Raw genomic sequence first — 13,218 nt, 5'->3', positions numbered from 1 at the left:
AAGCATAATAAAATTTTTGAAACTAAATTGATAATAGCCTTAATTGCCTTATTCATTAAAAAGGCCTTGATAATGTCTTATCAGTTTATTCTCATATATTCACTTTAAAAAATGCGCCAAATGACTCTTATTTATAAGTTCTTAAGGAAAAACAATAGTGTTTGTGGGGAAGAGGTAATATTACTTAAATGTTCTATGCTACTACTAACAGCCTATAATTAAGGATGTTATAATCAAAGGAAAGAAGATAATTTCCCTTCACACAAAGTTTACTTGTTGCCTGGCAAGCAGAAGGCATTTCACTGCCATGAGATTCGAAACTCGAGATCAATGCTGCTGTGCCCAAGCAGGCAGGTGCATTTTTGCTGAAGTGGTATTTTAAGGAGCAGGATGAGTGGGGAAGCTGCTTCAAGCGATCAATACCATCATCTACATCTACTCCAAGCCAGAGAAAGCAGAGGGAAAATGATGTTAGGATCATTATAATCTCTACATAATCTGCAAAATGAGCGAATGAAAATGGATTTTAAGATTGCGTGCCTAGAGGGTGAAGTTCAGAAATGCAGACTTTATCTAATCTCTCCGAGCCAGAAAACAAAACAGTCAATCCTTTGTACATCCGCTAGAACAAAGGAACAATGAGACTGGGAAGTGCCTGGGCTGCAAGAACCTGCACTGGAAACAAACACTTAAAGCCCCATTTATACTGTGATAAAGCCCTTTGCTGGCAGTTGTCCACTATTGCTGTGCACGCTGTAGACGTTAAAGAATCTTCAGACTTCTTTGTCATCTAGGCCCGATGAAAACTCAGCAGTATTAACATTTTTCCAGTAGTTTATAAGACACAAATCAGATAGTTCTCTTATGGATGCTGATTTTGTGTGTATGTGTGCACAGGGTGTATCTCTGTGTCCTCAGAAAAAAATTAGGAAGGCTGGAAATAATGGGGGAGGGAGACAAAAGGAGGGAGAAGGCAGACTTTTAAGGTTACTTGAAAATTAAAATATTACTGTGATCTTCTCATTATATGAGTATGCGACAGGTCATATGTAATTAGAAAGTCGCTGGGGCCAGCATTGTTGCACAACAGGTTAAGCTTGCCACCTGCAATGCCAGTATCCCATATGGGCAGCAGTTCGAATTCCAGCTTCTCCACTTCCCATCCAGCTCCCTGCCAATGTGCAATGTGCCTGGGAAAGCAGCAGAAGATGGTCTTTGAGCCCCTGTACCCACATAGGAGACCCAGATAAAGCTCCTGGCTCCTAGCTTCAGCCTGGCCCAGTCCTGGCCCTTGTGGCCATTTGGAGAGTGAACCAGCAGATGGAAGTTCATTCATTCTCTCTCTCATTCTCTCTCCATTTCTGCCTTTCAAACAAATAAATCTTTTTTCTTTTTTTTTTTTTTTTTTTGACAGGCAGAGTGGACAGTGAGAGAGAGAGACAGAGAGAAAGGTCCTCCTTTATCGTTGGTTCACCCGCCAATGGCCGCTGTGGCTGCTGCACCACGCTGATCCGAAGCCAGGTGCTTCTCCTGTTCTCCCATGCGGGTGCAGGGCCCAAGCACTTGGGCCATCCTCCACTGCCTTCCTGGGCCACAGCAGAGAGCTGCACTGGAAGAGGAGCAACCAGAACAGAACTGGTGCCCCAACCAGGACTAGAACCCGTGGTGCCAGCGCCACAGGTGGAGGATTAGCCTATTGAGCCGCGGTGTCATCCCAAACAAATAAATCTTAAAGTCCTACTTGACTTATGCAATTTATGATGATTAGGGGCCGGCAATATGGCATACGGGTAAAGCTGCCTCCTGCAGTGCTAGAATCCCATATGGGCACCAGTTCTAGTCCCAGCTGCTCCACTTCGCATCCAGCTCTCTGCTATAGCCTGGGAAAGCAGCAGAAGATGACCCAGGTCCTTGGGCCCCTGCACCCAGGTGGGAGACCTGGAAGAAGCTCTTGACTCCTGGTTACGATTGACACAGCTCTCACTGTTGTGGCCAACTGGGGAGTGGATGGAAGACCTCTCTATCTCTGCCTCTCTTCTCTCTGTGTAACTCTAACTTTCAAATAAATAAATCTTTAAAAAATTTTATGATGATTAGAGGTATCAATACACGTGTGCATCTACAGCTTTTCTGGTTTTCTCCAGTCCTCACTCTTTTACACGGTAATAGTGAAGTGTTAGAAAATATAGGAATTGACAAAACCCATAAATCAGTATTTTAGTCTTAATCATTATGCCAAAATTTATCATTAGCTATAAATTTAAGACATTTTTATATTTCTTGGTTCCAGAGAGGCCTGAAATATGGAATGCCAAGTCCTGTAGTATTCATCTGATGTTCTAAATTGAATCTACCAGCAGTAAGAAGTCTAGGGGCTGGTGCTGTAGTACAGCAGGTTGATCTGCTGTCTGCAGTGCCAGCATCCAACATGTGTGCTGCTTCAAGTCCTGGCTGCTCCACTTCCAGTCCAACTTCCTGCTAATGGGCCTGGGAAAGCAGCGGAAGAGGGCCCAAGTGCTTGGGCCCCTGCACCCTCACAGGAGACCCAGATGAAGCTCCTGGCTCTGGCCTGGCCCAGCCCTGGCCATTGTGACCATTTGGGGAGCCAGCCAGCAGATGGAAGATCTCTCTGTCTATAAATATGTCTCTCTCTCTCTCTGTAACTCTGTGAAAATAATAATTTTTTTTTTTTTAAACAGGCAGAGTTGGACAGTGAGAGAGAGACAGACAGAGAGAAAGGTCTTCCTTTTCCCTTGGTTTACCCCTCAATGGCCTCCGCGGCCGCTGTGGCCAGCGCACCGCACTGATCCGAAGCCAGGAGCCAGGTGCTTCTCCTGGTCTCCCATGCGGGTGCAGGGCCCAAGGACTTGGGCCATCCTCCACTGCACTCCCGGGCCACAGCAGAGAGCTGGCCTGGAAGAGGGGCAACAGGGACAGAATGTGGCGCCCCGACCGGGACTAGAACCCAGTGTGCCGGTGCCGCAGGCGGAAGATTAGCCTAGTGAGCTGTGGCGCCGGCCAATAAATCTTAAAAAAAAAGAAGTTCCAGAATTTCATAAGTAGGCTTGTTGTCAACCCAATTTTTCTGTTCTTAAAGCAAAAGACAAAGTATGACAAAACTTCCTAACCAAAATGAATTCTTTTACATTTTTAAAAACTGAGACTTAGAATGAGAGTTCTGCTTATAATGACTTACAGTTATGTTAATAATACAAGCAATACTTATTAATTCTTTTGTCATGACACAGCCATTAAAACATTAATATCTATTGATGTATAAGTTTCCAGACTGTTCAAAATTTGAAATGAGTATATTTATTTTGGAAACAAATTCAACTTTAAATCTATGAATGGTGCCAAACACCTTTCTTGAAGGTGTGATAGCACCACATTATACCTGTGTAGGATCTGGTAGTGTACAATGTACTCTTTCAGTTGGAATAGGGGCTCAGAGACACTAAATGACTCACTTGTGTTGGATGGGAGTAACAGGCAGCACTACTGAGCTTCTAAAACCTGGCTCCACGTTGCATGTGCTTTCTGTCACACCTCAGCTGTCTTGCATGGAAAATTATGTCATGAACTACATATTTTGTCAATCAACAAAAAAATCAAAATGGATATCTAGGAAAGTTATAGACAAATTGACAAAATTTTTCTGTTGCTGGTTTGGCTCATGCGGTATAGTCAAAATAAACAACAAGAGAAATGAGAGCTAAATAATCTACAGTCATAAATATTCCTTTGATGTTTAAAAACATTTTTATTTGCTTATTTGAGAAGGGGAGAGGAGAGGGGAGGGGGGGAGGGGGAGAGAGGAGAGGGGGAGGGGAGGGGAGACGGGGGAGGGGAGAGAGGGGAGAGAGATCTAGTCTGTCTATCTATAGAGAGAGAGTTTCCATTTGCTGGTTCACTTGCCACATATCTGCATCAGCCAGGGTTGGGCTGGGCCAAAACTGGAAGGTGGGAACTGAATCTGAGTCTCCCACGTTCAATCACTTGAGTCATCACGGCTGCCTCCCAAGGTCTGCTTTAGCAGGAACCTGGATTCAGGAATGGGAGTTGGGTATTGAGTACAGGTACTCTGTTATGGGATGCCAGCATCTACCACTAGGCTAAATGCCCAACCTTTCCACTGGTCTTTCATAAATCACATTTTTCTTGTCCATTCCTTTGCTTTCCTAAGTTTATTGCCTTTGCCTGGGGTCCCATCATCTTGTGCTAGATTACTTCAAAAGTTTTCTTATTTTCTTTCTTTCCTAAATGGTTTCTTTGTACGTCTCTCTCATCTGTCATCTTCATTCCCTTGAATCAGTAAGAACTTCTCATGAGTTCCCACTCAAGACAAAGTCAAGACTCAAGGTCTTCTCAAGCTAGGTATTGAGCATTTTAGCAACCCTATCTTGTACCACAGTCTCACTCCAGTCCAAGAGATCTTTTTTCCAGCAATCACAGAACCAATTTCTGTAAAAATAAATTGGGATACCATTCTAGTTAAAAACAGGGTGGTTAGAAAGCTTGATTATAAATTGCATTTATATAGCAGTTTACATAAAAATGAACTATTTATATAAAATAACTAGAGATTTTCTCTTGGAAATCAAGGTAGGGTTTGGCAAAAGCCAAAATCACCCCTTGGAGAAGGTTTTGAAACTGAAAAAAAAAAAATCGAAATGGAAAAGGAATTGCTCACAACCTCTAGTTAGCTAAAATCATTTCCAGAGAGGTAATTTCCTTCACTTTGTTATTGTTGCTTTTTGACAGTAGTCAATGTTCTAGCATACTTACACTTGATCTTAGCCAAAAGGTTGAGAAGCAATCTAGCCTAGTTAAAAATGGTGCACTAGGAGGCCAATTTTGATGTCAGAGTTAGACCTGAGTTCAATTCCTGACACTTTTATTGTAAGGGTAGCTTTAGACAAATTGTTTAATCTCATTAATCCTCAGTTTCTTTATCAGTAAAGACTAACCTGCTTTACATAATGGCAGGTGTAAAGAGTTAACAGATAGACCATTAACTTCAGCCCTGGAAACATGGTAGACCCTCAGTAAGCAGAAGTTGGCATGGGTATTGATGTTCCTTTTTCTGTTAATAGTAAATACAGCTTTCCCTCAATTTATGGGGTAGGATCATGTTCTAATAAATCTGTCTTAAGTTGGAATTATCATAAGTCAAAAACACATTTAATACACCAAACCAACTTTACTTCATGGCTTAACCTCATCCATCTAAACTTGCTCTTGCCTACAGTTGGGCAAAATCATCTAACAGAAAGCCTGTTTTAAAGTGTTGAAAAATTATGTAAGTTAGCAATACCATACTGTAAGTGAAAAACAGAATGACTGTATGGGTACCATACAGAATACGTATCACTTTTCTAGCATTATGAGGTTGAAGAGTTGTTAAGTCAGAGACTCTATTTAGGCCAAACTGAATGTTAAGTTGCAAAGTAGAAAATGACATTTAAGGGCTGGGATATTAGAGGTGGGCCTTATGAAGAAGATGAACGAGTTTGGAAGGTGAAGTAGGATTTGAAAACCAGAGAGGAGAAAGTACACTGCTGAGTGAGAGAGCAGCTGAAGCAACAGCACTGAGCTCACTCATCCTGACTGTTACAGAACCATGCAACACTGGGGGGTACCCCGACAACTCCTCCTGACACAGAATCATGCAACACTGGGGGTACCCTAAGAACTCTCCTGACTGTCACAGAACCATGCAACACTGGGGGTACCCTGAGAACTCAGGGCACTGCCACCCCTCATCCCCAGGGTCATCTTCAGTAGTCCCATTCTAATTCTCTGATATTAATGACTGAGCCTTGCTTAATATATTGCTACATGAATGCAATTTAAAGAGAAATCCCTTGGTTTCTTCTTCTAAACAGATTGCTGTCCAAATTTCTCCATATCCATGAACTACCACTAGATGTGACTTCCAAACCTGGACATCTAGATACTAAGTAATTATAAAGCAATTAAGGAATTAAGATACTAATTTTAGGAAAGAACACTATATTGTAGTTATTTAAAAAAAAAAAAAACCTAATTGGGGTTGGCATTATGGCATAGCAGGTAATGCAGCTGCCTGTGGCACCAGCATCCCATATGGGCACCAGTTCAAATTCCGGCTACTCCACTTCCTATCCGGCTCCCTGCTAATGTGCCTACTGAAGCAGCAGAAGATGGTCCAAGTCCTTGGGCCCCTGCACCCATGTGGGAAACCCAGAAGAAGCTCCTGGCTCCTAATCAGCCCAGCCCTGGTCACTGCGGCCATTTGGGAAGTAAACCAGCAGGTGGGAGAGTGCTCTCTCTCTCTAAATATGCCTTTCAACTAACTAACTAAATAAATCTTTTTAAAAAATCCTTATCTTGCAGAGATAAAGACTGAAATGTTTATAAATGAAATTACATGCTGAAGATTTATATAAAAGCGATATGCTAATGGCCTGGGAAAGCAGTAGAAGGTGGCCCAAGTGCTTGGGCCCCTGACACCCACGTGGGAGACCCAGATGAAGCTCCTGGCTTTGGTCTGTCCCAGCCCTGGTCATTGTAGCCATTTGAGGAGTGAACCAGCAGATGGAAGACTTCTCTTTCTCTTTGTTTCTCCCTCTCTCTCTCTCTGTAACTGACTTTCACATAAATAAATCATTTGTTTTTTAAACAAAGAGGAAATCAGGACATAGACAACACAAACAGAGGGCAACCATGTAAAGGCACTTCAAGATAGCCATCTGCAAGCCACAGAGGCCTCAGCAGAAACCAAACCTGCAGTCACCTTGACCCTGGACTTCTAGCCTCCAGGACTGTGAGAAAATTCATCTGTTGTGTCTGCCACTAACTCTGTGATAGTTTATTGCTCTGTAGCAAATTACTACAATAAGCAATATTTTGACATAGAAATAATAGCTGATATGATGATGTGATCATGAAAGCCCTCAATTTTTTTTTTTTAAAGACAAAGGACTTAATCATATTAAAATAACTGAAACAATTTGAAGTCTTTTTTTTTTTTTTTGGCCTTTTATGTTAGACTGATTATTAAGTAAAATTAGTAACTAAAATTGACTAACAAGAGGGTGAAGACGGCCGGTGGAATGGCACAGCGGGTGAAAGCCCTGGCCTGAAGTGCCGGCACCCCTTATGGGCACCAGTTCTAGTCCTGGCTGCTCCTCTTCCAATCCGGCTCTCTGCTGTGGCCTGGGAAAGCAGTGGAAGATGGCCCAAGTCCTTGGGCCCCTGCACCCACGTGGGAGATTCGGAAGAAGCTCCTGGCTCCTGACTTCGGATTGGTACAGCTCCGGCCGTTGCAGCCATCTGGGGAGTGAACCAGAGGATGGAAGATCTCTCTCTCTGTCTCTACCTCTCTGTAACTCTGCCTTTCCAAATAAAATAAATCTTAAAAAAAAAAGAAAGATGGTAAAGGTTACTAAGTATTCTTTCTACAGGTAAACTTCTCTACCTCTTCATTACTTACCTGTCTGACCCGTAACTCAAGGAGAAAGAGCACAGTTTTAGTATTTGTACATTCTCCCATTATTCATTTTTTTTCATCTACTGGTATCATCTATCTATATATCTATCATCTATCCATCTATCTACACATTCATCTGTCCATCCACTAGTGAAATCAATATTTATTAAATATCCACCATGTATTAGATACCATTTTAACTTCTGAACACCTAGTTATTGCTGGAGAAATAATTGTCCTCCAAAAATGTTACATGAAAAGTCTAATGTAGAAGTTATAAATTTAAATGTCCTCGGAATATTTTCATGTAAGGACATAACAGAGTTGATATTCCAATGAATTGGTAGCCAGACACAGAAGCCATACTTTAGCTCTAGAGAGTTCTAGTCAGACAGTTTTGTCAAATCTTCCAGTGTTTGAAGAGGATCCACACATTTGTGCTTTCATGTGAATTTTCCATTTTTAATGTTAGGGAAATAATCCGTGAGCTAAGCAAAAACACGGGTATGATTCGGACACCAAGTCACCCCCAGAGGACACCAGAGGACACTGTCTTTCAAATGTGTCTTGTTATTCAGTGACTAGGATGTCTATTGTCTGACTTTTGGTGAACTTACCACCAAATAATTTGGCTTTCAAGGAATACTGGTGTTGCATTCACTTTGTAATGATCAAACAAATGTGAGAATTCCCAAATACTGTCTCCTCTATTGTTATAAAAAGCATGGCTTATACAAGGCAAGGCAAAGTCCTCACCAGGAAAGACAACCTCTGGGCCACCTTCATCATAATCTTCTCTTAGCTCTGTATAACAAAGGCAGGGACTGTGTTTTGTTTCTCATCAATAAAGATGAGAAAAAGCACACCAGCACACCATAACTGGCTATCATTCCTTGCAGTGTCATATTCCATAAACTGATTTTGAACCCATGTTTTTCAAGTCTGGAGTAGGAACTGGAGTAGAAATTCTATCTACCCATCTATCTAAAATATTTTGTCTTTAATATCATGTGTATATGATACCAAAATGGCTGGCTAGTCTTAAACAATATTAGAACAAATTTTCAGGCAAATGACACTTGAAATGGTGAAGAGATCATCTATGTAACTACTATGTCTCTGCCCTACTCATGTCTTACCCTCACTCTAATTTTATTGTAGATTGATAGGTGAAAGGAAGTAAGGAAAGCACACACATTTTGAATGACTTTGTTGGAAGATTTGTCTCAGATGTAATTTATACTAGCTGGCTACTGCATTAACAATAGTAAAAGATGATTTGTGGAGGTCCTCACTGTAGCTTAGTAATCATTTTAGAGGAACATGAGTACTTTCCTATTAACTAAAAGAACAAGTCACATAGCTTCTTAAAATATAGATAGCACTACTGACAATGGAAAGTCCTCAAAAAAAACGAAATAGTAGAACTGCCATGTGATGTGGGAATCTCACTCCTGGGTATAGCCAAAGGACATGAAACCAGTAAGTTGACAAGATGGCTACATTCCCATGTTTACTGCAGTACTATTCACAACATATGAAATCAATCTAGGTAGCCAACAAAAGAAAATGTGGATATATACTCAATGGAATTATATTTCCCCATAAAAACTATGAAATTCTGTCACTTAAAGCAACATGGATGGAACCAGAGAGCACAATGTTAGGGCACAGAGAGAAAAATATCACATGATCTCAGCTATATATCAACCTAAAAGTTCAGAGCTCATAGAGGTAGAGAGTAGAACAGTGAGTTCCAGCTTAACCATGTCTTTCCTGGATGAGGACTGCCTGGGAGGCAGAGGGCAGAGGGAAGAGATGGGGGAAGATTGGTTAAGGGCTACAAAGTGACAGCCAGAGAGCAGGAATAAATTCTAGGGCATTCTTACACAGAATGGTGATTATAGTTAACAGTGTTGTATAGCATAATTCAAAATCACTGGAAGAGAAGATTTTGAATGTTTGCATCACAAAGAAATGATAAACGTTTAAGGTGATGGATAGGGACCGGCACTGTGGAGCAGTCAGTTAAGCCTCCATCTGCAGTGCCAGCATTCCATATGGGCACTGGTTTGGGTTCTGACTGCTCATCTTCCAATCCAGCTCCCTTCTAAAATGCCTGGGAAAGCAGTGGATGGCCCAAGTGCTTGGAATCATGCACCCATGTGGGAGACCAAGAGGAAGCTTCTCGTTCCCAGCTTCAGCCTGGTCTAGCCCTGGCCCTTATGGCCACTTGGGGAGTGAACTGGCAGATGGAAGACCTCTCTGTGTCTCCCTCTCTCTCTGTAATTCTGACTTGTAAATATATAAAATAATTCTTTAAAAGAAAAAAGATGAAGGTTAACCTATATATGCCAAGTTGATCATTACACAATATATAAATGCATTGAAACATCACAGAGACATAAAATTGTCAATTAAAAATAAATTTAAAAAATCAACTAAAAAGAAACCACTGACAAATAGCAACCAACTAAAAAATTCTCCATGGAAATAATTTTTCAATAACTAAATTTAAATTTGCTTTTATTACAAAAAAGGGGGGAACTCTCAGTTCTTTACTAAGACGCCTGCCTGGTCTTTCAGGTGTAGTCTCTTTGTTATTTCTTTTCATTAAACTTTTGTTCAACATTAAGTTGCAAACAATTGCTTTTATTTTAATAAAAATTTAAAAATTTTTTAAAAATTGAAAAAATAAATGCTGAGAAGGGCTATACTGTTATGCAAATCAGTATGAAAACTTATCAGTACATAAATGCTACCTGCAAATTTCATTGCTCACATTGTGAAATACAAAATTTATAGTGAGAAGTATCTGCAAAAGACCTCCTTAAGAAAAATGACGAGAAACTGAAAACTAGCTTTTTATGGATAATGCTGAAGTCTTATTGTACTCCACGTAGTCAATAAGATGCAAATATTTCTCACATTTCACAAAGGCCTATGTACTTGAAACACCTGCTTGTATCTTCAAACTCAAAGCCTGTTCTAAGTAGAACCACCCATAATGAGGCCTTCCACATGGTCATTTTCCCAAAAAGTAAATTCTCTGGGCCAACCAACTGAGGTCTGCAGAAACTTGAACTGAAAAGAGAAATCTATTTGTTAAGAACCTGGCTGTTTTTTGTATGAAACCAAAGAGGGACCAAAATTCTCTTAAGGTCTTCATCTTCTCTCCAACAAGCTGCTGAAGCCTCATCTATGTTCATGGATTGCTTTACCCCATTGGATTCTCACACACCAGTTTGGCAGAGCCTTTCTTATATATAAGTAATACACCTAGACGTTCTGTTATAAATTCTACAGAGTTAACAGTATGTGTGTTTACAGAACCATCCTCAAGTACCAAGAAACCAACACTGTTATGACTAAAAATCTAGCCTCTTAGAATTCTGTAAAATGTTCTAATGATGTGGTTCATTTCAGTCCCTCTTTGGTTCCATACATAAAAAAAGAATAAATAAACCAATCTTAACAAATGATTTCTCTTTTCAATTTAAGGTCCTGGAAATCTCAGACATTCTCTGAAAGTTTCTTTTGAAATAACCCAAATGATGTAATGGAGTATAATAAATCTTTGAAAAAATAAGAAAATTGATATTTGGCTAACTCAAATTTCCTGACCTTACAGTTAATACCCTTGAAACTGAGAGTTCTCCGTTCAAAGAAGCAGTAGCTAAAGAATTTGCCATTGTTTGGATCGAAATGGGGGAAGAACAGCAAGGACAAAATGTTTCTAAATTCATCTTTCAGAATTTTTTTACTTAAATTTGATTTTCCTAGGTAAAAGTAAGGGAGGCCTCAATATTGCAACAGATGAAAATAGACTGGTCAAGTCCTGAAACATCACAGTGGTTGGAGAATTAGAGATTGTCTCTGCACATCAAATGAGATAATGTACATGCAGCCCCTAGCAAAGTAGTTGGTGTTGGTAAGAACTCGGACCTAAATCACCTGGTCTAACTTTCACCTTTTACAGATAAGGAAATTGAGCAAGAAAGGCAGACTCTTACCCTGGACATAGAAAGATTTACCAACAGTGTAAGGAGAATAATTGACTTGAGGTGCACCGTAATCAAAGGTTATGCTCGCATTTCATGTTAAGTTAGTCAAGTGATATAATCTTGGCACCCTCACTTTCAAGGGACTTCTCTAATTTTCCCCTATGAATGGCTCCGTTCTATTCCTGAAGATTTTATGTCCTGGTTCTAAAAATAAAACTAAGTCTAGGAAAGACATATTCCTAATCACTGAACTTCGATTATTTATTCTAAAAACATTTACTTCAAATTATCCCTGAGCTTGACAATTTAATGGGATGGAAGCTCAGACCACATCAATTTAACAATTTCCTCCACAGTGCAAGGTTTCTCATTGCGCCACCCACCCAGCCTCTTCCAGAGGCTAGTCGGCTGCTTCAAGCACTGGGGATGTCTCTAAAAATCAACCCAGTAGCTTTTGGCCGGATCTGAGTTGACTAGAAATCTTGTCAATATTTATTTACTTTGCTTAGTTTTGCATACCTAGAACTCAAAGGAAACATCAGATTGAAAAGGCAGGCCCCAGCCCCAAGTGGCTTGGCCGTCCAACTGCACCTGTTACTCTTTACCTGTTTGCAAAACCACCGTTTTCTCTTCTCCATCCAGAGACACGATCCTGAAGTGATAGATAGTTCCCGCCTGTAAATCCTTGGGGTTACATCCATAGGTGATGTTGTCAATCCGGATCGGGTGGCACCACGCTGCCCCAGAGGCGTCACTGCTATAGATGAGGCTAAAGTTACAGGGCGATCCCAAAGTTCTCCACTGGAGAGACACTGATCGGCTGGAGACCTTGGACTCGGTCAGCGTGAAGTTACACCGCACTGGCTCCGCTAGTCCAGTCTGCAAAGCAATCAGAGACAACAGCTTACGCTCCCAGTCGGGATTGCCCAGAGATGTGCCTACAGCACGCTGCCCAAGCCGCCTCTACCCACCCTTGTCCTCCAGCCTCAGTCCACCTTTGCCCTCCAGTTGGATATCAGGCCTGCCTGGGAGGCAGTGACCACTCTTCCCCTAGTTGCTGTCCCCTTGCGACAGCAGCTGGAGAGGGATGGTGGCTTTTTGCCTTTGACAGCAGGATGAGCTGTCAGTCTGGCTAGGAGCTTAGAAGCGCTCCATGTTCCCAAGGGAGAGCGAGAAACGTTGCCACCTCCCCTTTCAAAGCCTGGGAGCCTGCAAAGTGGAGTGGGATTTGATTCTTGGTGGGCAGGGGCACATCAGGCCCCAGCCCCTTCTTGGGCCACTCACCTGCAGGAGGCTCAGTGCGATCCACAGGGCCAAGCCGCCTACATGGCTCAGCATCGCGCTCAGTGATGCAGACCCAGAACAGATTAACCAGGCTGGAAGCAGGCAGCCCGAGCGCCTCCACCAGGATCACTTGTTGCTTGCGCTCAGTGCGCCCCAGGGGCGCAGCGCGCTTCCCTCGGGGCTGGCGACGCACAGGGGCCCCAGCGGCCACCGCTGCTGCTGCTGCTGCTGCTGCTGCTGCTGCCGCCCTGGGCGGGCTGCGGACGCGAGAGGCGGCGGGGACGGCCGGTGCGCAGCCCTTCCCACGCTGCCATTCTGACCCGCGCTGCCTCGCCCCGAGCCCCGTCCGCGGACTTCCGCAATCAAAAGGCAATTTCCTCGTCTCCCGGCAAAGGAACAATGCGCCGGCAGGGAGGGAGCCCCGAGGAGCCCACGCCTGAGGCTGCCAAGGGAGCC

General features: G+C 42.3%; 1 protein-coding gene across 2 annotated transcripts in view; it reads right to left on the bottom strand.

The window, feature by feature from the left end:
- The window catches only part of PTPRB (protein tyrosine phosphatase receptor type B), a 141,765-nt gene that overhangs the window by 87,754 nt on the left and 40,793 nt on the right, over window positions 1-13,218 (bottom strand). Inside the window, exons 1-2 of one of the 2 annotated variants that reach the window (XM_062203224.1) lie at window positions 12,763-12,990; window positions 12,084-12,357 (exon numbers count right to left, since the gene is read on the bottom strand). In XM_062203224.1, coding sequence (XP_062059208.1) covers window positions 12,084-12,357; window positions 12,763-12,816 — 328 coding nt within the window. In that variant the 5' untranslated portion in view covers window positions 12,817-12,990. Of the gene's footprint in view, window positions 1-12,083; window positions 12,358-12,762; window positions 12,991-13,218 lie in introns of those variants that run through there. The other variant, XM_062203225.1, reaches the window with a different exon arrangement.

Source organism: Lepus europaeus, chromosome 10 (assembly GCF_033115175.1).
Source record: "Lepus europaeus isolate LE1 chromosome 10, mLepTim1.pri, whole genome shotgun sequence".
Lineage (NCBI taxonomy): Eukaryota > Metazoa > Chordata > Mammalia > Lagomorpha > Leporidae > Lepus > Lepus europaeus.
This window is presented reverse-complemented; position numbering and strand designations above follow the sequence as displayed.